Genomic DNA, 24,768 nt, shown 5'->3' with positions numbered 1-24,768 from the left:
TCATGACACACGTAGGGAGCCATTTGCAGAGGAATGTAGGCAGTCTATAGCTGCTGAAATAAATCCAATCAGTTTCCTCAGGGCAACCTTGAGCTCCTTGTTTCTCATGCTGTAAATGAGTGGGTTCACTGCTGGAGGCACCACCGAGTACAGAACAGCCACCATCAGATCCAGGGATGGGGAGGAGATGGAGGGGGGCTTCAGGTAGGCAAAAGTGCCAGTGCTGACAGCCAGCAATACCACGGCCAAGTGAGGGAGGCACGTGGAAAAGGTTTTGTGCCGCCCCTGCTCAGAGGGGATCCTCAGCACAGCCCCGAAGATCTGCATATAGGACAGCACAATGAAAACAAAACACACCCAAAAGAGAAAAGAACTAACCAAAACAACCCCAAATTCCCTGAGGTAGGAGTTGGAGAAGGAGAGCTTGAGGATCTGGGGAAGTTCACAGAAGAACTGGTCTATGGTATTGCCTTGGCAGAGTGGTAGTGAAAATGTATTGGCAGTGTGCAGCACAGCATTGAGGAAACCAGTGCCCCAGGCAGCTGCTGCCATTTTAGCACAAGCTCTCTTGTCCAGGAGGGTCCCGTAGTGCAGGGGTTTGCAGATGGCAACGTAACGATCATAGGCCATGATGGTGAGAAGATAAAACTCTGCTGTAAGCAAAAAGAAAAAGAAAAAGACCTGGGCAGCACACCCTGAGAAGGAGATGTTCCTGCTGTCCCAGAGGGAATTCGCCATGGATTTGGGGACAGTGGTGGAGATGGAGCCCAGGTCGAGGATGGAGAGGTTGAGGAGGAAGAAGTACATGGGGGTGTGGAGGCGGTGGTCACAGGCTATGGCAGTGATGATGAGGCCGTTGCCCAGGAGGACAGCAAGGTAGATGCCCAGGAAGAGCCAGAAGTGCAAGAGCTGCAGCTCCCGTGCGTCTGCAAATGCCAGGAGGAGGAACTGGGTGATGGAGCTGCTGTTGGACATCTGCTGCCTCAGGGCAAGGGGACCTGTCCAAGGAGGAAAAGGCAATGACAAATCAGGGGAGACTGCTCTGAGCAAAATCAAAGCCATTTTTCATTTAATCCCCCAAAATGCCTCTCCTCTTTCAGATACCTTTGCACAGCTGCCTTGTACAAGCGCTGGGTTGTGGTGGCTGAGGGTACCACTGGGAGGAGAGGACTCTGCAGTGGGCTCTGGAGCAGTTAGTCCTGCCCTACAGCAATAGGTAAATAAGAACAAGGATTGACCTGTCATTAAATCAGTTCCTCATGGACTTTACAACATATTCACTCTCCACTCACTTGGCTGCAGAACAGCCTTGGCTGGGTTTTTCTTTTTTTTCTTCTAGCTGCCTGTTTCATTTCTAGGAGTACTTAGTGTAGGTAGACAACATGGCAGTGGTACTGCACTCCAAGCAAAGTCTTGAGGGTCCTGGGAGGCAAAGGGACTGTCCCTTAGTGCAGAGTGAGGACAACCAGTGTGTCCATCAGTCCTGGCCTCAGCCAAAGACAGCTCGAGCTCATTCCAGTTGCCCACGTGCAGCAGCCCAAGAACTCCCCATCTTCTCTGCTGGGCTCCCAGATATGACAAAGACTTTGATGGAGAGCTGTGTGCTTCCATTAAGAGGTCTTAAAAATGGGGTGTCCTGAAGGGAGAGGTATCTTTTTCCCACTCCATGCAGTGCATTCCCTAGAGCCCCATGGGCTAGCAGGAGGCTTGGACACCTTCCTATCATGGAGACATCTGCATAACAGGATCCACAGGGTGAGTGTCTGAGCTGCAGCTGAAACCCCCATCCCCAATGAGCCTCAAAACTGGAACAGCAGCAGCACAGGCAGGTGGAGACACAAGGAGAAATACCCCAGTGCTTCTGCCAGGAAGGCCAAGGCCAGGGAAGGAAAGACGGAAACTCAGGAGAGTCTGCTCTGATGGAGGTCTGGATGACAAGGAGGGAATCATGACCTGAAAACTGCGGCATAAAACATCTGCTAGGGAGGTGTTCCCATTGCCCTGCCAGACTATTCTGTTAGCACTGTCCTCCCATTGCCTGTCCTTGTCTCAGCTGCCTGGAGCTGCACCTGCCAGGAGCTGTATCAATGTCCCCCGGTCTCCTCCCTTTGCATGCTCACAGACCCCATCTCACCCACTGTGCGCTCAGCTCTGCCCCTCAGACACCTCCTGGCAGCAGGGCACTGCCCAGGGGCGTCTCTGTGTGTGCAGAGGTGAAGGAGCAGCTCAGACCAGTCCTAAGAACTGCAGCTTCAGTGCCTTCTCCAGAACAGACGAATTCCCATCTCCCACTGCCCACCCAGAGAACAAAGAGGAGAAATCTCAAAGCAAAAACACCTTCTCTTTCAAGGAAATGCTGCCCTGCTGTCCTTCTTCAAAAGCACGTTTTACAAATGTCCTGGGGTGATGTGGAGCTGTGAGCCGTCCTGACCCACACAGCACCCTCTCAACAGCAGAAGTACCCTGCCCTGTGGATGGTCGTTGCTTCCACCCACAGCTTCTCATCACAGCACTGTGGGGAGCTCTCCAGGCAGGCTGAGTGATGACCCTTGGATATGGTAGAGTTCCTGTCCCAGCTCACAGCCCCCTGGGATGCAGGGACTCTGCTCCGAAGGACAGCCCTGGGCACTCCTGGGTGCACACACAGCTTCACAGCCCTGCAGCCATTCCTGGAAGAAGGGAGCTCTGATGCCCTGTCCCTCTGACAATGCAGCAGGGAAGCGCTGCTCTGCAGGATGTCCTTCTCCACACTAAAGAAACCCTGGGAGCCATCCTGCCAGTTCCTATCGGCTCTGGGATGTGCCAGCTCTAGGAGAGCCCTCCAGGATACTCAGGAATATTGCCCTGCAGCCAAAGACTTACTGTGTTAAGGGTGGTGAAGATTTCTCCTCCAGTGAGCTCTCAGCATCCTCCCACTCCTCACTGCCTTTAACATCTTTGCCTCACTCCTCTCCCCCCGCTGCCTGCAGGCAGTGCCCTCAGCCATGCTGCACTTTGCGGAGGAGCTGCTCCTGGGCAGACCTGTCTCTCTGCAGCACTGCCCGCTTGCCATGAGCTCCCTCCATCCCAGGAGCCCAGCCCAGCTCAGCAGCAGAGGACCAGCCCAAGGCAGCACTTTCTCTGTCCCCTCTGGGCTCTCTCAAAGTGTCCCCGTGGCTCCAGGGCTGACAGTTCCTGAAAGGCAACAGGATCATCCCTGGGGAATGTGCTTTGGAGTCAACAAAAGTAAGCACTAATAGTCCCTCTCTAAACAGTGCAGGGAGACAGAGTTCTGCAGCAGAAATTGTCCTTCTAGAGCGAGGTGGTCTGCAAGAGGTGTCAATGTTCCCCTCTGGACACCACCGTTCCTGTCCCATAACAGAAAGGACAAGCAGAGAGGGACAGGGAGGGGTTGGTTTCCCCTGTGCTGGGCCATGGTTTTGTGGGCACTCAGTTGCTCACCCACAAACACTTGGTGATGACTGAGGGGCCAGGGGTGGTCCAAGATGTGTGCAAGTGTTTGCAAGCTCTGATGGAAAAATCTCTGAGAATACCCACATCCTTCCCAAACACCAGCTGAGGGCTAGAGAGGGAAGGGGGATATCCTTAGCCATTCTAAATGACACCAGACCTGTATGTTTAGGGCACCTGAATGCACCTTGTCACATGTATCTCTGGAGCATGCAGAGCTCTTGAGCTGACCAAACACAGGAGCGTACCAGAAGGAGACCTGGGTCTCTCTCTATCCACTCTATCTACTAGAGCACCATTCACTGCAAAGCTAAGACACATCCACTTCCCTGCACTGAATATAACTTATTTATTTTCATCTGTTTAATGCATTAAAAAAAAAGCCTCCAGTGCCATGCCAGGTGCCTGGAGTGTCAAATACAGCTCCACTCAGAAAGCAAACAGAGCACAGGACCTCCAGGAAAGCCATACCGTGCTGGAGCTGATGTGAAGCAGACACTCCAGGGCCTCCCAAAGGGGTCTGGTGCCTGTGTGCCATCCCCTGAACACCAACACCATGGCACAGATGCAAGGCCTATCCCTTGGTGGTGCTGTAGCACTGTCACCAAAATCTGGAATAAAACTCCTCAACGCTGGGTTTAGCATTAACGAGCAAGCTTCTGCGCAAGCGTGGTTGATGTCTTTCTGTTGACACGTGCGAGTGGCTCCAAGGAAAAGATCCTGTTCTTGTTCTTACAGGATTTATCTCTTCTTCTGGCACCAGAGCTGTGAATCAAGTCATTTAAGACACTACAAAGATGTTGTTTGCATTCTTGTTTATTTTTGGCCCTTCTTTGTAATTAGTGAGGAATTTAACAGAGACCTTGGATTCTCTAAGAAAAAGCACAAGCAAGGGTCTATCTGCATACCATTCCCACCAGTACCTCAGTGATGACTATAACTTTAAGCGACGTCAGTCCTAGAAGCAGAGACTGTCTGCAAAACATGCAGTTAGCTTCAGAATGTGCAGCTATTTTAGCTGAAAGGAAAATTACTGAGAGGTAAATTGGTTCTGTTTAAAGGTTACACAGAGTAGGCCTTTTAGGCTCTACTTTGAGGCCTACTTTTACTAAACCATCTGGTATCAGTGGGACTGCTGACCACGCTTCTCTTCCCCAGTGTCGTCCCACTCCTTGCCAGATCTGCAGATGGGCTGAAGGATCCAAGTTCATCCCAGAGCAGAACATGTAGGGTTTCTACCCTGCCTACAGAAAGCCCCATGAGCAGCTACGGTGGGTGGAGATCCCAGGTGAGAGCAAGGTGGGGGACTGGAGAGGCAGACAGAGGTCTGCAGCTCACGCCCTTCCTGCTCTTCCACCTTCTTCTTCTTCCTTCCAGTTACAATCGGTGACTCTGCACACGAGGGGACCCAGCACACCCCCCACAACGCAGCACAACCCTTCAAGCTGTGGAGAACGAGAAGATGCTTTGTTCTTGACACAGGATAGAGTGTCCACAGGGAAATTCATCTTAGAGAGGAAAATATTCCCAAATCAGTCTTCATACGAGGCTACAGCTCACCATGCTCGTCTTCTGCTCATGTCAAGCCACCCCTCTTATTACGGTTTGTCCTCACAGATGTGTTGGAGTAACTCCATTACCTACAAAGTCCTGGGACCAACCATCATGCACACTCACTGGGGTTTGGCTAAAGATGACCATGGAGGGATTTAAAAGATGTGTAGACATGCCGCTTAGGGACATGGTTTAGTGGTGGACTTGGCAGTGTTGGGTTAATGGTTGGGCTCGATGATCTTAAGGGTCTTTTCCCACCTCAAGGATTCTGTGATTCGATGATTCTAGGCCATTCTTGGCCTGGCCATCACGCATCAGCATGGACTAGGACTGAGTTTAATATAAAACAGCCCATTAGTGACATTACTGACTTCTCAGCTGTGCCAGGACAGAAGCTCTGAAGGTACATGATATATTGCTGGGCAAAGAAAAGGTTTGGTAGATCTCAGACGTGTGCATCGATTTCCACATTATTTCCCATGGTAGATTGATAGAAAGCACGAATTTAAGTCTGATGTAGGTGCTCTTTCCTCCACGGGAGGCTGAACTGCCAGATAAAATGTTGTGCTTTTCTCAGACAAAGCTCCAGCTGGTTTGTGCTGGTGGTGAGATGGTTGCCACCGTGGTCAATGTCCTTTGCATGACAGCCTTGTTGGCTTGCTTTCTGCTCATTCTTCTCTCCTACGCCTTTATCCTCGGCTGCATCCTGCAGATGACCTCAGCAGAGGGGAGGAACAAAACCTCCACCTGCACCTCCCACATCATCCTCATGGTGATGCATTACAGATGCACCTCCGTTATCTACCTGTGACACAAATCGCCCCACGCCGCAGGAGCGAGTGCTCTCATTGACATGTCCTACACGGTCTTCACCCCTTTCCTCAGCCCCATTAGTTTTAGTCTGTGAAGTAAAGACTTAAAAAATGCCCTATGGAAGTCCTGGAGGTAAATCTTCATCATCGGGAATGTGAATTTTTGGCCAGGGTCTAATTTCAGCTACAGGAGTGGTAATCGCTAATTTATTTTCTTGTTTTCCTTTGGTGCTTCCTCACTGCTTTCCACACAATAGACATGATTTTTTCCAGAAAAATTAGACATTTCCTTGGCTCTCACATCTTTTACTCTCCTGGGGATGGTGGACCTTGCTTGGCTGGAGTGTTTTGGTTTAACTTAGTCCAGCACGACTAGGGCAGTGATCGTTCCTCTGTACTCAGCACTGGTGAGGCCGCACCTTGAATCCTGGGGTCGGTTTTGGGCCCCTCCCTACAAGAAAGACATCGAGGTGCTGGAGCGAGTCCAAAGGAGGGCAACAAAGCTGGTGAAGGGTCTGGAGCACAAGTCTTCTGAGGACCAGCTGAGGGAACTGGGCGTGTTTAGTGTGGAGAAAAGGAGGCTGAGAGGAGACATTCTCACTCTCTACAAGTACCTGAAAGGAGGTCATAGTGAGGTGGGTGTCAGTCTCTTCTCCCAAGTGATAGTACAAGAGGAAACGACCTCAAGCTGTGCCGGGGGAGGTTTAGATTCGATATTAGGAAAAATTTCTGCACCAGAAGTGCTGTCAAGCATTGAAACAGGCTGCCCAGGGAAGTGGTGGAGTCTCCATTCCTGAAAGTATTTAAAAGACATGTAGACATGGCTCTCAGGGGCATCGTTTAGTGGTGGACTGGCAGTGCTGGGTTAATGGTTGGACTTGGTGATCTTAAAGGTCCTTTCCAACCAAAACGATTCTGTGATTCTATAACTTTCAGTGCTGCAAACTCAATATCACACAGAAGGAAGAGTGACAGCAGCTCCAGTACCCTCAAAGTGGAGACACGGGCAACTCCTGGAGGAGCAGCAGGTGAATCGGTCTGAGACCTGGTGCAGAAGACTATTGTCCCCAACGTATGGACATTGTCTGCTCTCCTAATCATGACTTTGTCTCTTCCATTGATGACTTTGGGGCTGGTCTGAGAAGGTCTTGGATCAATTCCCTTTTCATTTGTTCCTCTTTTGACAAATTACAAACTCAAAACCACTTGGGGACAAACACAACCTACTGCTCTGCTGTTTTGAAAGTCCCACGTGTCTAAGGCAAATAATGGTGGCTTTGAAAATGTTGTTTACAATGAAATTATTTTGTTTGATATAACACTTCACATGTTTGCAGTCCCCTTTATACAAAATGTACGCACGGGTGTTGAGCCACGTGGAGAAGGCCTTGAGAAACAGAGAGTTGGAGGCCTCTCATGGGGTGGTCATGAGTGTTTGAGCGCTGTTCTGAGTTTCCTGGTGGATGAAAGGTGACTCGGACAGAAATATTTATCCCTTATATCCATACAGAGGACTGTAGCATAGCACATGTCGTTTCCTTTCCGCTGGCAGAGCAATCCACAGCAAGGCTCAGGTTGGTCACTCCAGCTCTGAACAGGCCCCAGCTCTCTTCATTTTTCATTTTTAGTGCATTTTAGCACCACAAACCAAACTTCCTCACTTCCTATGCATACATCACTACAAGGGGAGACACTGAAAGCAATTGCAGGCATTGCTGATGGTGATGGACAGGCATCTCCTCTGCCCTTGGCAAGACCAATGGAGCAGGGAGTGAGATACAGCCCTGTCTCTGGAGATGTCCTTTTCCTGAGACACCAACGCTTACATGCACCTAATGACCAATTTCCCACCCCCTCAAGGCAAATTTCATCCTAATTTTGACATTTGCTTTACTTCAGCACCATTTTTGTGTGGCTCTCGATGGACACAGTGAAAAACCTCCCTGGTCCTTCCAAGGTGATGAGCAGCTCCTAAGGTGTATAATTGAGTGTGAAATTCAGAGAATCATAGACTCATCGAATGGTTTGGGTTGGAAGGGACCTTAAAGATCATCTAGTTCCAACGCCCCTGCCGTGGGTAGGGACACCTTTCCACTAGACCAGGTTGCTCAAAGCCCCATCCAACCTGACCTTGAACACTTTCAGGGAGGGTGCAATCTACAACTTCTCTGGGCAACCTCTTCCAGTGTCTTACCACCCTCACAGGAAAGAATTTCTTCCAAATATCTCATCTAAATCTCCCCTCTTTCAGTTTAAAACCATTACCCTTTTGTCCTAAAAAGTCCTTCTCCAGCATTCTTGGAGGCCTCCTTCAGGTACTGGAAGGCTGCTAGAAGGTCTCCCCAGAGCCTTCTCTTCTCCAAGCTGAACAACCCCAACTCTCTCAGCCTCTCGTCATAGGAGAGGTGCTACAGCCCTCTGATCATCTTTGTGGCCTCCTCTGGACTCATTCCAACAGCTCCATGTCCTTCTTATGTTGGGGCCCCCAGAGCTGGACACAGTACTCTAGGTGGGTCTCACAAGAGATGGAGTAGAGGGGCAAAATCCCCTCCCTCGACCTGCTGGCCACGCTGCTTTTGATGCAGACCAGGATACGGTTGGCCTTCTGGGCTGCAAACACATATTGCCGGCTCATGTTGAGCTTCTGTCCTGGTTTGGCCTAAACCAGGCCGATTTTCCTTTCAGTGATTTTTACTTTCAGCTAAGTCTCCTCTAAGTAACTGCACTTTCTGAAACTAACTGCATGTTTGCAGACAGTGTCTGCCTCCAAGACTGATAACGCCCGAAGTTTGTAGTTATCGCTGAGGCACCGGTAGGGATGTTGTGCAGTAAGGCTCTTGCTGTACTTATTCTTAGAGAAACCAAGGTCACTGCTGAATTCCTCACTGCTTACAAGTGAAGAGCCGAAGGGGGGTTGCAGCTGCAGGGAGGAGCAGACAGGGCAGGTGACCCAAAATTGACCAACGAGGGTATTCCATCCCACACACGTCATTCTCGGTATAAAGGGGGGGGATCACGAGGGTCTCGCTTTTTTCTGCTATGGCCGGTGTCCAAGGAGGACTCCGACTGTTTTCCTGCTGCCCCCGATCCCGATCCGTGCATCCCTGAATACAGCTCTCAACCGTCGCTAGGCCCAGCCGGGGCCTTCCCGGAGCCTGCCCTGCAGTGCCGGTGGTGACGTTGCCGACATCGGGGGAGCTCGATCTTGGTTTTGTATATATATTTGTATATATTTGATTATTCCAATATTATTATTATACTCTTTTTTTTCATTATTATAGGTTTATTAAAACTGTTTTAACTTTCCAACCCGTAAGTCTCTCTCCCTTTTCCCTTTCCCTTTCCCTTCGGGGGGGGGGGGGGGGAGGGTTAACAGAGAGCGTCTGCCGCAGGTTAATAGCTGGCCCAGCTTTAAACCGTGACAGATTTATTTGGCGCCCAACGTGGGGCACGAGAGAAGCTCCAACAGGTTCCTCTGATAAGTCGAATCCCAGCTCCGGCGGGAGGAGACCCGGAGAGCTCAGCTGAGAGAGTATCAGATTTCTTCCTTTGAGATTTACGAGGGGTTGGAAATTAAAAGAGATAGCGAAGATGGTAATGTCATTTTTGAATGCTGTGTTATCTCATCTCTTTATAAAGCCTTTTACAGAGTTAAGTGTAATGATACCTTACTTGCCGTATGCGCTGTTTGTTACTGTTTATGTGCAGTTTATCAATGCTGGGCACTGGTCAATGTGCATTGTTTTGTTATGGCATTTCATACTGATTTATGTCGTGATAAACTGGGCTGTTACTATTCTGACCGCGGTAGCAGCGATTTTATCTGCAGACTCCGGGCGTCCTTTAGCTGATTGTGTTAATGATTACACTTCCAATTTTACTTTGGGAAATAGTACCTTCTCCTTTTCTGCCAAGCTGATTCCTCTACATTTTGTGAAATTCGGATGGTGCTGTCTAGGTGGCATGTTTTTATTTTCGGTTGTCCTGAATGTGTTTCTGATGTGGGATAAGATTAAATATCGGTGCAGGGACAGGTGTAGGTGTTATGCAGCCACCTCAGATCCTACAGCATGTGCTGCCGCTACAGCTCGCACCGCAGCTGCTACACCCCCCAAGATGGCCACTGCAGCTACTCAGACTCTAACGAGTCTCAGCACTCCCACGACAGCCACTGCATCTACTCAGACCCCAGCATCTATTGAATCTGTACCAATTGCTCCTGTAACCAGGAAGAAATACCAAAAGAAATCAGCTCGTGAAGAGGAGGATGATGACTCAGAGCCTTCTAAGGCAGATCCATCATATGACCCAGGTGAGGGCCCTTCTCAGGCAGAGTCAGGGCCCAACACAGATGGGGGTTCCCTTGATCGTCATTTTAAAGCAGACCCATCACAGAAGAAAGGTCCTTCTAAAGCAGAACTATCACAAGAGGAGGACTCGGATGTAGAGATAACCTACCACTCCTTATCCCTGAAGGACCTGAAAAATATAAGGAAAGATTTCAGCTGTTATGACGGTGAGCCTATTATTACCTGGCTGCTCCAATGCTGGGATAATGGGGCAGATAGCATGCAATTAGATGGCAGAGAAGCCAGACAGTTGGGATCCCTGTCCAGAGATGGTGGTATTGATAAGGCGCTCGCAAGAAAGTCAAACACTATCAGTCTCTGGAGGCGACTCTTGTCAGCTGTAAAGAGCAGGTATCCCTATAAAGATGATGTTATGAGCCACCTAAGCAAATGGACCACTATAGAAAAAGGTATTAACTACCTTAGACAACTAGCTGTGCAAGAGATCATTTATAGACACCCACGGGACATTGTAGATCCTGTAGATCCTGATGAAGTGGAATGCAACCGATCCATGTTCCGGAAGGTTGTGAAGAATGCTCCACCGACACATACCCATACATTGTCAATATTAGTCTGGGGAGAAGATGATATGGCACGTTCTACTGTGGGTGAAATGGCTAACTGTATGCGACAGTATGAAGATAGTATTTCTTCCCCACTGCAGACCCGCATCTCAGCTGTGGAAAAACTGACTAAGGAAAACAAGGATTCATTTAAACAACTGTCAGACAAACTGTCCAGGATAGAGAATAAACTTGACTCTCTACCTACACAGGCGCGCGTTGCAGCTGTTAGGAGAAAACGGCCTCCTACAGGACCAGCTCAAAGGAAACGGAACACATCACGAGGTATCCTGTGGTTTGCCCTGCGTGGTTATGGGGAAGACATGAACGGGGAAGACATGAACAGATGGCATGGACAACCTACCAGTACCCTACAGGCACGAGTACGTGAGTTGCAAGCTAAAAGAAATACCAGAGAGAATTTTTCTAGGAGGATGGCTGCTCCAGTTACCAGTGAGCAGGACCCCAGTCAGGGTAGATGGGCCTCAAATTCCTTTTTCCCAAGAGTGAATAGGGGAAATGAAGGTCCAATCCCCGTGAGCAGCACGAATCCATTTCTTAATTAGGGGGGCCCTGCCTCCAGCCAGGTGGAGGAAAGGGACAACCGAGTTTAATGGACTGTGTGGATTCCATGGCCTGGCACATCAAAACCACAAAGGTATCGAGCCTTGGTAGACACTGGTGCACAGTGCACCCTAATGCCATCGGATCATAAAGGGGCAGAATCTATCAGTATTTCAGGAGTAACAGGAGGATCTCAAGTGTTATCTGTATTGGAGGCCGAAGTGAGCCTAACTAAAAATGAATGGAAAAAGCACCCCATTGTGACTGGCCCAGATGCTCCATGCATCCTTGGCATAGACTACCTCAAGAGAGGGTATTTTAAGGACCCTAAAGGGTATAGATGGGCCTTTGGTATAGCAGCTGTAGAGACTGAGGACATTAAACAGCTGTTTACCTTGCCTGGCCTCTCAGAGGATCCTTCTGTTGTGGGGTTGCTGAAGGTTGAAGAACAACAGGTGCCAATTGCTACTACCACGGTGCACCGACAACAATATCGCACCAATCGAGACTCCCTGATCCCCGTTCATAAACTGATTAGACAATTAGAAAATCAAGGAGTGATTAGCAAGACTCGCTCACCCTTTAATAGTCCTATATGGCCAGTGCGAAAGTCTGATGGAGAATGGAGATTAACTGTGGACTATCGTGGCCTAAATGAAGTTACGCCACCGCTGAGTGCTGCTGTGCCAGACATGCTAGAACTTCAATACGAACTGGAGTCAAAGGCAGCCAAGTGGTACGCCACTATAGACATTGCTAATGCATTTTTCTCTATTCCTTTGGCACCAAAGTGCAGGCCACAGTTTGCTTTTACCTGGAGAGGTATCCAGTATACCTGGAATCGACTGCCCCAGGGGTGGAAACACAGTCCTACTATTTGCCATGGACTGATCCAGACTGCACTAGAAAAGGGTGGAGCTCCAGAACATTTGCAATACATTGATGACATCATTGTATGGGGTGATACAGCAGCAGAAGTTTTTGACAAAGGGGAGAAAATAATCCAAATTCTTCTGAAAGCTGGTTTTGCCATAAAAAGAGGCAAGGTCAAGGGACCTGCCCGGGAGATCCAGTTTTTAGGGATTAAATGGCAAGATGGGCGTCGCCAGATCCCGATAGAGGTGATCAACAAAATAACAGCCATGTCCCCACCAACTAACAAAAAGGAAACACAAGCCTTCTTAGGTGTTGTGGGTTTCTGGAGAATGCATATTCCAGATTACAGCCAGATTGTACGCCCTCTTTATCAAGTGACCAGAAAGAAGAATGATTTTCAGTGGGGTCCTGAACAACGACAGGCCTTTGAACAGATTAAACAAGAGATTGTGCATGCAGTAGCCCTTGGACCAGTCCGTACGGGACAAGATGTTAAAAATGTGCTCTACACTGCAGCTGGGGACAATGGTCCTACCTGGAGCCTCTGGCAGAAAGTACCAGGGGAGACTCGAGGTCGACCCCTAGGATTTTGGAGTCGAGGATACAAGGGTTCCGAGGCCAATTACACCCCAACTGAAAAAGAGATACTGGCAGCATATGAAGGAGTTAGAGCTGCTTCAGAGGTAATTGGTACTGAAGCAGAACTTCTCCTGGCACCTCGATTACCAGTACTAGGCTGGATGTTCAAGGGTAAGGTTCCTACTACTCATCATGCAACTGATGCTACATGGAGTAAATGGATTGCATTAATTACACAGAGGGCTCGAACAGGAAACCCTCATCGCCCAGGAATCTTAGAAGTGATCATGGACTGGCCAGAAGGCAAAGACTTCGGAATGCCACCAGAAAAGGAGGTGACACGTGCTGAAGAAGCCCCACCATATAATGAACTACCAGAGGATGAGAAGCAGTATGCCCTGTTCACCGATGGATCCTGCCGTCTTGTAGGAAAGCATCGGAAGTGGAAAGCTGCTGTATGGAGTCCTATACGACGAGTCACAGAAGCCACAGAAGGACAAGGTGAATCAAGTCAATTTGCAGAGGTAAAAGCCATCCAGCTGGCTCTAGACATTGCTGAACGAGAAAAGTGGCCAAGGCTGTATCTTTATACTGACTCATGGATGGTGGCAAATGCCTTGTGGGGGTGGTTAAAGCAGTGGAAGCGAAGCAACTGGCAGCATAAAGGTAAACCTATTTGGGCTGCTGAACTGTGGCAAGATATTGCTACTCGGCTAGAGAAACTAGTCGTGAAGGTACGTCATGTAGATGCTCACGTACCTAAAAGTCGGGCAACTGAGGAACATCGAAACAACCAACAAGCAGATCAGGCTGCTAAAGTGTTCCAAATAGATTTGGACTGGGAACATAAAGGTGAACTATTTTTAGCTCGGTGGGCTCATGACACTTCAGGTCATCAAGGAAGAGATGCAACATACAGATGGGCTCGTGACCGAGGGGTGGACTTAACTATGGACTCTATTGCACAGGTTATCCATGATTGTGAAACATGCGCCGCAACTAAGCAAGCCAAACGGTTAAAACCTTTGTGGTATGGGGGACGGTGGTTGAAATATAAATATGGGGAGGCCTGGCAAATTGACTATATCACACTCCCTCAGACCCACCAGGGTAAACGTTATGTGCTTACCATGGTGGAGGCAACCACGGGATGGCTGGAAACATACTCTGTGCCCCATGCCACTGCCCGGATCACTATTCTGGGCCTTGAAAAGCAAATCTTGTGGCGACATGGCACACCAGAGAGAATTGAGTCGGACAATGGGACTCATTTCAAAAACAGTCTCATAGATAACTGGGCCAAAGAGCATGGCATTGAGTGGGTATATCATATCCCCTATCATGCACCAGCATCTGGGAAAGTTGAACGGTATAATGGGCTGTTAAAAACTACCCTAAAAGCAATGGGGGGTGGAACCTTTAAAAACTGGGATAAGCATTTGGCACAAGCTACCTGGCTAGTTAACACCAGAGGATCTATCAACCGAGCTGGCCCTGCTCACTCAGACCTTTTATATACAGTAGAAGGAGATAAAGTCCCTGTGGTGCATGAAAGGAATCTGTCGGGAAAAACTGTCTGGGTTCTTCCTGCTATGGGCAAAGGTAAACCCATTCATGGGATTGCTTTTGCTCAAGGACCTGGATGTACTTGGTGGGTGATGCTGCAGGATGGTGGAGTCCGATGTGTCCCTGAAGGTGATCTAATCCTGGGTGAGAATACTTAATTCTGAACTGTATGATGATAATTGCTGCATAATACTAACAGTGTTCATAAATGTCTTTCAGGTTGAAGCAGTGGTGATGGGAATGGAGCTAGCTGCAAGTGGCGTCCAGTAACCTCCTTGAGACTGACATCTTTAACCTGCAACCCGTGGGCACGAACTGTGACAAAGCTCATACCATCTCTCCTACCCTGAGAGACTCCTAGCCAGATGGAAACCCACAATCCTGAACTAAATGAACTTGATGAACTTTTTTTTTTTTTGTATAGAGATGAATCATAAACTAATGTTATCTGTATATATTTTAAAATGAAAAGGTAGTGGTGATCTGAGTATGACGTGAATGGTATGGAATAAGGGGTGGAATGTCCTGGTTTGGCCTAAACCAGGCCGATTTTCCTTTCAGTGATTTTTACTTTCAGCTAAGTCTCCTCTAAGTAACTGCACTTTCTGAAACTAACTACATGTTTTGCAGACAGTGTCTGCTTCCAGGACTGATAACGCTCGAAGTTTGTAGTTATCGCTGAGGCACCGGTAGGGATGTTGTGCAGTAAGGCCTTGCTGTACTTAGTCTTAGAGAAACCAAGGTCACTGCTGAATTCCTCACTGCTTATGAGTGAAGAGCCGAAGGGGAGTCGCAGCTGCAGGGAGGAGCAGACAGGGCAGGTGACCCAAAATTGACCAACGAGGGTATTCCATCCCATACACGTCATTCTCGGTATAAAGCGGGGGGATCACGAGGGTCTCGCTCTCGCGCTCTTTCTGCTATGGCCGGTGTCCAAGGAGGACTCCGACTGTTTTCCTGCTGCCCCCGATCCTGATCTGTGCATCCCTGAATCCAGCTCTCGACCGTCGCTAGGCCCAGGCTGGGCCTTCCCGGAGCCTGCCCTGCAGTGCCGGTGGTGACGTTGCCGACATCGGGGGAGCTTGATCTTGGTTTTGTATATATATTTGTATATATTTGATTATTCCAATATTATTATTATACTCTTTTTTTTTTCATTATTATAGGTTTATTAAAACTGTTTTAACTTTCCAACCCGTAAGTCTCTCTCCCTTTTCCCTTTCCCTTTCCCTTAGGGTGGGGGGGGAAGGTTAACAGAGAGCGTCTGCCGCAGGTTAATAGCTGGCCCAGCTTTAAACTGTGACAATGGGGCACCCACAACTTCTGTGGGCAACCTCCTCCTCTCTCTCACCACCCTTCCACGTTAGATAACATCATGCTAGGCAATACCAAAGTGGGATCAAAGAAGAAGGGGTGGGGAGATATCTCCCAAGGTGAGTGTAACTCTGAAACTGTCTGGGCAGCTGGGAGGTGGTGAGGGTTTGCTTTTGCATCGCTTGTTTATTGTTGTTGTTCCCTCACTTATTGAACCATCTTTATCTCGCCTGCCCAAGTTTTCGTGCTTAGCTGCTGGCCAGGCTCAAACCACCAGCCAATGAGGAGTTTCCTTCCTCCCTCCTAGTCTGTGACTTTCACTTTCTGTCTCTGACTCACACTATTTCCTGGAACAGGAGGAGACGGACCAAGAGCACAGGAGAAAAGGCAGAGCAGGACCCAGGCTGCAGCAAAGCTGTTTCAGCCCAGAGCTGGTGACAAAGACAACGGTGAGTCCCTTCCTCTAATCCCTCCTCCCTGCCCCTCCCCTGCCGTTACCAGCCTGGTGGGTGGCTTGGAGCCCATGTTCAAACCCCGCCTTGGCTTTGCACACAATTTAGACTTGCCTAAGCTTGGGCCCTACGCACTACCCTTTCGTCTGCTCCCTGCTGAGCTGGCAGTGCCCGTGACATGAGGGGCAGCCTCTTGTCCCACACTGGCAGCCCCCTTGGTGTTCCTGGAAGAGGACAGGGCTTGTGAAGTCCTCAGAGAGGATTCAAAGTCCAGAAGTGGGCAGTGTCCGTGGAGCTCGGTGTTGCTGGAGTGAGTCCTGGGGCGTACGGGAGGTTGCAGTGGGGCAGCTGCAGCTGTTGTGCTGCCTCTGTGTCCGTGGGGTTTACTGGTACCTGGCAGGGGCTGGGTGATGGCGTAGTTTAGGGTTGTCATAGTTTGATCCCAGCTGGCAAGTAAGTCCCACACAGCCGCTCGCTGACTCCCCCCTCAGTGGGATTGGGGGGAGAGAATGAGAAGGGTAAAGGGAGACAAGTTGTGGTTTGAGATAAAGACAGTTTGAAGGTAAAGCAAAAGCTGTGTGCACAAACAAAGCAAAACAAGGAATTTATTCACTCCTTCCCATGTCCGGGACAGCAGGGCTGTGTCACACATAACCGTTACTTGGGAAGTCAAACACCATCACTCTGAATGTCCCCCACTTTCCTCCTTCCCCCAACTTTTGTTGCTGAGCATGACGTCCTATGGTACAGAATATCCCTTGGGTCAGCTGGGGTCAGCTGTCCCAGCTGAGTCCCCTCCCAACTTCTTGTGCACCGTTTGCTGGTTTTGGCTGGGATAGAGTGAATTTTCTTCATAGCAGCTGGTTGTGGTTTGAGGCAGGGGACTTGGTTAAGCTGACGAAACACACGCTCTGTATTAAACTTTTCCTTCCCCAGAGGGGAAAAGGAAAGGAGAAAAGGGAGAGGCTTATGGGTTGGAGAGTTATTATAGTTTTAATAAACAATAACAATGAAAAAAATATAATAAATAATGAACTAGATACAAAACCACTACTGAGCTCCCCCCCACCCATGACGACCACGTCACCGCTGATACTGCAGGGCAGGCGCTGGGGAGTCCCAAACCAGACACGGCAGCAGGCAGGAACTGGGTTTGGGAGTGAACGCAGGAGTGTGGTCAGAGCCCTCCCTGGACACCGGCCATAGGGGCAGAGAGCGCAACCCTCGTGGTCCCTCAGCTTTAAACTGTGTATCACGTTGGTAGGATGGAATACCCCGTTGGTCAGGTTTCGGTCACCTGTCCTGTCCACTCCTCCCCACAGGTGCAACACTTGTATGGTACTATCCTTTGTGAAACAAAGAGACCCAACAGAGACCCTGGTTTCCATGGCCACAAGTGTGTGGTCAACTTCAGAAAGTACAGTCACTTAAAAGAAACTCAGCTGAAAAGTCTGTCCTAGTCCAAAGCAGGACACAAGTATGAGGCTGTGTTTTGGATTTGTGCTGAAAACAGCGTTGATAACACAGACATGTTTTTGTTATCACTGAGCAGACCTTACACAGCATCAAGGCCCTTTCTGCTTCTCACACCACCCCACCAGCGAGTAGGCTGGAGGTGCACAAGAAGTTGAGAGAGGACACAGGCAGGACAGCTGACCCCAACGGACCCAAGGGATATTCCATACCATAGGACATCATGCTCTACCTGCTCTAACACTAAGGGGCAGGTTGGCCGGGGGCTGCTGCTCAGGGACTGGCTGACCATCAGTCGGGTGGTGGTGAGCAATTGTTTTCATTTGCATCGCTTGTCTTCCTTGCGTTTTATTTCTCTCTCTTTGTTATTTTCCTTTTCATTGCAATTTGTTATTATTATTATTTTATTTTATTTCAATTAATAAGCTGTCTGTGTCTCAATCCATGAGTTTTCACAATTTACCCTTCTGATTCTCCCCCCATCCTGCTGGGGGGAGTCTGTGAGGGGCTGTGTGGGGCTTAGTTTCTGACTCGGGTTAAATCATAACAACCTCCAGCCTACACACTGACGGAGTGGTGTGAGAAGCAGAAAAGGCCTTGACTCCGTGCAAGCACTGCTCAGCAGTAACTAAACGATCCATGTGTGATCAACACTGTTTTCATCAGAAATCCAAAACGCTGGAGTGTGGGGAGGGAGTCACCCAGCAATGGCCAGGAGGAGGAAAGGAGAGATGGGAGCCTTGCGAGGGCAAGCACCAAGCCTGACCCTGTGAGAGGCACGGTGGAGGGTGAGATGGGGTTTGATGGGGTGGAGCATAAGAAATTAATAAAGCAATTCATAAGCAGCTCCCCTAATTTACCCCATAACCTGTTCTTTCCTTAGTGTTGGTGTGGCCCTCCCAACATTCCTGTTGCCCTAGAGCCCTGTCTGAGGCCATTGCTGTGTCCCACACCCATTTTTGCATGATTAACCACACAGCAAACTTCAAATTGTTGTTCAGGACATAATGACGAGTACTCTCACTGTCCCTCTGGCTTTCAGAAACTGAGTTATTTCTGCAACAAGGCAAGTGGAAAGGCGCTGTACATGTCTTCTAAGCATAGAATCATAGAATCATAGAATTGTTAAGGTTGGAAAAGACCTAAAGGATCATCAAGTCCAACCATCGAACCAATGCCACCATGCCCGCTAAACCATGTCCTGAAGCGCAACATCTAGATGTTTTTTGAACAATCCAGGGATGGTAACTCCACCACCTCCCTGGGCAACCTGTTGCAATGCCTAATGACTCCTTCAGTGAAGAAATACTTCCTAAAATCCAGTCTGCATCATGGATGCCTTCACAGCATTGCTTGCAAGGGGCAAAAAAATGAAGGCGTGATGGAAGTAATTTGGTTGAAAGCATGATATACTTGGAAAAATGAAGTAGGATGATAATGACTGTCTCTGTTTGGACTGTGGGGTGTCCCCACCTTGTTAACCACCCCATCTTGCCGTCTTCTCTGCAGGCTGTGTTTGCTGTCAGCAATGGCATCTGAAATCCACATGCCCCAGCCTGTCTGCCTCATTGAGAACAGCCAGAGGAAGGGGCTGGTGGTCCAGCAGGAAGCCCTGCAGGTGCTGTCAGAAGTCACCCAGCCTGTGGTGGTGGTGGCCATCACAGGGCTGTACCACACTGGAAAGTCATATCTCATGAACAGGCTGGCTCGTCAGAGGAAAGGTGAGGGAGGTCCCAGCCCAGCATGGCCAAGGGACCTGGGTTTTCCTACTCTGTCTTTAACACTGTTGAGACACTTGCATCCTTCCCACAGGTTTCTCCCTGGGCTCCAGTGTGCAGTCCCACACCAAAGGTATCTGGATGTGGTGTGTACCTCACCCCTGCAAGCCTGGACACACTCTGGTGCTGCTGGACACTGAAGGGCTGGGCGATGTGGAGAAGGTGTGGAAGAAACACAAGCTCCCTTTGTGCATTCCCAGCACTTTGTGGAAGCTCTTGAGGGCAAACCACGGTGATCAGAGTCAAGGTGTTTCCACCAGCTCTGGTGGCCTTTGGCCTGTGTGCTGGGAAGAGCCAGAGGCCATGGGGAAGGAGGTCAGGGTAGATAAGTTTGACAGATCCTGAGAGGTAAGAGTTGAGGTTAAGGCCAGCTACAGAAAGACATGGAGATGGCATGGGGATGGGTCTCTGCAAAAACTGGTCTTGCCATGGCCTGTTGGTTAGGGGCATTCAAGGTGTGGGGATTTGGGGCTTTACTCAGACTCAGGGGGTGCTGTTGATAAGAGCCAAGGGTTGTTGTTCCAGGGCGACAACAAGAACGACACATGGATCTTTGTGCTGACCGTACTGCTCTCCAGCACCCTGATCTACAACAGCAAAGGCACCATTGACCAGCAAGCCATGGACCAGCTGCAGTATCCTTGCTGGGACAGCAGCACTGGGATTGCCCTCCTCTCCCGGTGTGGTGGGCTAGGAGTTGACAAATCACAGCTCCTCAAACAGCTGCAGAACCTTCTGGTGGTGCCCAGTGATGTGCTTTGAGTCCTTAGGAGTCCCATGTTGGACCTCAGGGCTGAGGGTTTTTCTCCCTCCTCCCTCTGGTGGTTCCAGGCCATTCTCTGTCCCTGCACAGTCTCCTCTCTTCCCCATGAAGTGCTGAGTGGTTGCAGGATGGCGATGCCCCTGCATTCAGACCTGAGGTCCCCATTTCCTTAGCAAGCTCTCCAGCTATGTGGTGAAGCTGTCTGAGCATATCAAGTTGAAAGCAGTACCTGAGAGGAGTGAAGATGAACTGAAGGATTCAGAAAAATTTGTCCTCTTCTTCCCGACTTTTGTCTGGGCTGTCCGGGATTTCACACTGCGGCTGGAGTTGAATGGGAAGGAAATCTCTGAGGACGAATACTTGGAGAACGCACTGAAGTTAAAGGCTGGTAAGGGAATGGTGCTGTGCTGCTGGAGATGTCCAGCCTCAGACACAGCAGCATTGGAGTGTAATTCAACAACAGCCCAAGCCTGGTGAACTTGCTCTGTGACTTCTTACCCCACAGGTAGCAGCCTGGAGATTGAACGCTACAACCAGATCCGGACATGCATCCGCCAGTTCTTTCCAGGTCGCAAGTGCTTTGTTTTTGACCAACCAGCCAGAAAGAGGGACCTGGTCCGCTTGGAGGAGCTTCAGGATGATGAGATTGATCCTGAATTCCTGCAGCAGGTGGAGAAATTCTGCAGCTACATCTGGGAAACATCTCCACATAAGACCATCCGTGGCAGCCACTTCATAACAGGGAACAGTGAGTACTGCTGTGCAGAGGGTTGGATGGGCAGCAGCTCTTGGTCCTGTGTGTGGGGCAGGATCCAATGCAGAGTCAAACGAGGCAGGTGGGGAAAGGGAGAGCTTTTGTGCTGGCTGCTGTCCATAGCGCTGGACTTGGAGCTTGTGGATGTTGCAGGCAGGGTGGGAAAGACAAAAAGAAGTTCAGGAAGAGTGTGGGAGGGAGGCAGCAGGGATATGGCAGGGCCCAGGGCTGAACGGGAGCCTTTTTGTTCAGGCTGCATTTGAGCATTTGAGGAGCATTTTGTTCAGGCTGCAGATGTCTCATCCTTGGTCCTCCTTGGCAGTGCTGGGGAAACTGACAGAGACCTACGTGAAGGCCATCAGGAGCGGGGCAGTGCCGTGCCTGGAGAGTGCGGTGGTCGCCCTGGCAGAGGTGGCGAACACAGCAGCAGTGAAAGCGGCTGTGACGTTGTACCAGGATCTGATGAAGCAGCGGGCGAAGATGCCCATGGAGACTGTTCAGGAGCTGCTGGAGCTGCACACTAAGTGTGAACAGGAGGCACTGGAGCTTTTCGTGACACGGGCATTCAAGGATGGCATCATCTATTTCCAGGCAGATCTCCTAGTAGGTGATCCCCAGCCCAGCCAGAATTCCCCCAGGGACACCATCATCCCATTAGCTCTGGGAAAATAGCATGCTCCAGGGGGACATGGATCTACCTGCCTTCTGGTAGAGGACACCTCTGTGCTCTTTTCAGAGGACACTCAGTCCCGATGCCTGCTCCCACACTCTGCAGACTGGAAGCTGTCCCTGCTGTGCTCCCTCTTCTCCCTGGGTTCTAAAGCTCTGCTGCAACAGGGACAAAGCTCAGCCCTGCCCCAACTCTTGCTGCACCCAGATGTGTCTGTGCCCTGGCTCGAAGCCTGTAGCCTTCCACGCCTCCCCTGTGCTGCTGACTAATTCTTGTCCCTGTGTTTTGTGAAGCCCATGGTCCCTGGCATGCTCTCTGCCCCTGTGCACCTTGGTGCAGAGATGTCTGTGGGTGCAGAATGCCCTCCCCATCTGTCACCTCCCAGCTGATTACCCCCCAGACTGGAGATCCCAATTCCCATGTTGACCTGGCTTGATTTTTGCCTGGCATGAGAGTGGTGGATGCAGCTCAGCCTGGACTGATGCCTTCCCTCTGCATCTTTCCGCACAGTGCCAGGTACAGCAGGTCAAGGAGAAGTTCTGCACGGACAACGAGCAGGCGTCCCGTGTCAAGTGCGAGGCTGCTCTCAAGGACCTCTCCCAGGACATGGAGAGACGAATCAGTGATGGTGCCTACAGTGTGCCAGGGGGTTACAAGCTGTTCAAAGGAGACGAGCAGGCACTGGTGGGGAAATATCGGGAACTTCCTGGCAAGGGAGTGAAGGTAGGAACAAGAGCAGCTCCCCTTCAAGGGGAGAGGCTCCATGTCCCACCCCCCTCCCCCAAGATACCGTTTCTCCCCAGCTGCTCTTTCTCCCCTTGACTCCTCTTCTACCTGCGGTCCTCCAGGCTGATGCTGTCCTGCAGGAGTTCCTCCAAAGAAGACAGGCTGTGGCCAAAGTCATCCTCAACACAGACATCTCCCTGACAGAGAAGGACAAGGAGCTGAAAAGTAACTTGTGGTCTGGAGAAATGCCACTGCCTGTAGAGGGGCAAGCATGCTGGAGTGGGACAACAGGACTCCTTGGGGGCTTGTGCGCTCAGCTCCTGCCCTTGCAAGACCCTTGTTTCTCTGTCACCAGGTGAGCAAGACCGGAATGAGAGAGCTGAGCAGGAGAGGGAGGTCCAGAGGAAGAAGGAGGCAGAAGAGAAGAAGAAGTTGCAGGACCAGTTACGCAGGTCTGAAGAGCACAAACTTTGGCTGAGAAAGAAGCTGGAGGAGAGCTGTGAGAAGCAGCTGGAGGAGCACCAGAAGATGATGAGCCATAAATCAAAGGTACCAAGTGGGAGAGTGCAGGGGCCAAGATGTGGCTAGCAGGCAGGAATGGCAAAGGGGTCCCAGCTATGTCCCTCCCGTTGCTTCTTGTCTCCCTGCTCCTCTCACTGCACGCACCTGCCCTTGGTGACAACCTGCCTGTCTTCACAGATGGAGAGTGCATTGCTCAGAGACGGCCTCTGTGACAAAGGCATTCATATGGTGACCCGTAGACTGGAGCAGGAATATGGCACCACAAGGAGCAGGTCCACATCCTGGACCAGCATAATGATACCGATACTGTTAGGCTTGGCATTTGTCATATTTTGCAATTGGAAACCATGAAGATTTTCTTTATAACCCCTGTAGTAACAAACTAAGCGAGGTGTGCATTCTCCCCACATATATTTCTGTTTAATTTTGAAGTCCTTCCTGCAAGATACTTGCCATAGACTATGGAACTGACTTGCATGTTCACTTGTTCCACACTGTCTAATGCTTTCATGCATGTCTTCTCCAGGATGTTCTCCCCTTCCCTCCCAGAGCACCTAGTCTCTCACTTCATCTGAAGGCCCGGGGAATATCTAAAGCCAGGGTGGCCTGGGGCACAGAAAGGCTGCAATGTCAGCAGGTAGGTCTGGGAGCATTTTGCCGTGCTCAGAACATGCCATTGGGGGATCTGACCCACCTCTTCTAGAGACGTCCTCACCAGGGCTATGGAAATCATGCCCAAGAGAGCTTTAAGCTCACATCCTAGGGTCACACTTACTGCAGCAGCATGAAGTAGCATGGAGGTTGTGAATAAACAGGAATCCAAGTGGTAAGCACTACATGGTTTGCTTGGCATCAGCCTTGGGCAGAGTGACCCAGAAGGAGTGAGCCCATGACCCAGGGAGCAGTGGATGAAAGCCATCCTCTCCTATGTACCTATTGCCACTCTGGTCCTTAGCAAGGCTCTTCTCACTTTGAACCTGTGAGGGAGTTCTCCCCACAGGGCTGTTCTGCTCTCTGTTCACTCACCCCATCTCCATGCTGCTCCCCCTTTCCTTTCTTCAGACCAAGAACTCTCTGAGTGCCCCTTCCCAAAGGTGTCTGTGCTGACACAGCAGGAGATGGCTGTAGAGCATTCATGGGAGGTGTGTGTCCCATTGTACTGGTTTTGGCTGGGATAGAGTTAATGTTCTCCTTAGACACTGGTGTGGTTCTGTGTTTTGGATTTGTTGATAACACACCCCTGTTTTAGCTCTTGCTGAACAGTATCAAGATATTTTCTGCTTCTCACCCAAAGGCGAGTAGGCTGGGGGTGGGCAAGAAGTTGGGAGGGGACACAGGTGGCACAGCTGACCCCAGCGGACCAAAGCCATATCCCAGACCATATGACACTGTGCTCAAGCAAGAAAAGCTGATGGAAAGAGGGAGGAAGGGAGGTTGTTTGGAGTTACGGCCTTTGTCTTCCCAAGCCACCATTACATGTGATGGAGCCCTGCTTTCCAGGAGATGGCTGAACATCTGCCAGCCGATGGGAAGTAGTGAATGAATTCCTTATTTTGCTTTGTTTGTGCACGCAGCTTTTGTTTTACCTATTAAACTGTGTTTATCTCTAGCTATGAGTTGTCTCACTTTTACCCTTCCCATTCTCTCCTCCATCCCACAAGCGGTGTGGGGCTTAGCTGTCTAATGGGGATAACCCACAACACCCATGGAAAAAGGGGTTTCTGTCTTCCCTACAGGGAATTAAATCTGCAGCTGCACCGTGAGAAGAAGCAGGGACACCAACTGTTGCAGTACTGTGAAGGTGTAGAGGTATTTGAGTTCCTTATGGCCAGAGGGGCTGGTCCAAAGGCAGTCACCCCAGTGGCAGTAGCCCCTGACATGACTTCCCTTCTGTGATGTCAATTTGTCGTGGCTGGGCAATTTAGACCACTTAAAGAACCACTGCCAAAGGTATCAGCAAAAGTGGTTTTATAGAAATATGACGTTGTGAAAGTGCGATT

At 49.9% G+C, this 24,768-nt stretch overlaps 2 protein-coding genes across 3 annotated transcripts; one reads left to right on the top strand and one right to left on the bottom strand.

Annotated features, from left to right (window-relative positions):
• LOC137677212 (olfactory receptor 14A16-like) lies at positions 1 to 975 on the bottom strand. Its single transcript, XM_068424482.1, has one exon. The coding sequence runs from the start codon at positions 973 to 975 to the stop codon at positions 1 to 3; it is 975 nt and encodes a 324-aa protein (XP_068280583.1).
• A 15,015-nt stretch (positions 976 to 15,990) lies between these two features.
• LOC137677211 (guanylate-binding protein 1-like) lies at positions 15,991 to 24,332 on the top strand. 2 transcript variants are annotated; one of them, XM_068424479.1, is made up of 11 exons: positions 15,991 to 16,079; positions 19,065 to 19,276; positions 19,368 to 19,495; positions 19,859 to 19,968; positions 20,282 to 20,484; positions 20,602 to 20,844; positions 21,173 to 21,453; positions 22,031 to 22,243; positions 22,369 to 22,471; positions 22,602 to 22,795; positions 23,295 to 24,332. In XM_068424479.1, exons 2-11 carry the CDS (start codon positions 19,084 to 19,086, stop codon positions 23,469 to 23,471), a joined length of 1,845 nt encoding a protein of 614 aa, XP_068280580.1. In that variant the 5' UTR covers positions 15,991 to 16,079; positions 19,065 to 19,083; the 3' UTR covers positions 23,472 to 24,332. The 2 variants fall into 2 exon arrangements, with proteins under 2 accessions (XP_068280580.1, XP_068280582.1); XM_068424481.1 differs by having other exon boundaries at positions 22,946 to 23,387.
• The last annotated feature ends 436 nt before the right edge of the window (positions 24,333 to 24,768 follow it).

The sequence above is a fragment of the Nyctibius grandis genome, unplaced genomic scaffold (genome assembly GCF_013368605.1).
Source record: "Nyctibius grandis isolate bNycGra1 unplaced genomic scaffold, bNycGra1.pri S41, whole genome shotgun sequence".
In the NCBI taxonomy this organism is placed as follows: domain Eukaryota; kingdom Metazoa; phylum Chordata; class Aves; order Nyctibiiformes; family Nyctibiidae; genus Nyctibius; species Nyctibius grandis.
This window is presented reverse-complemented; position numbering and strand designations above follow the sequence as displayed.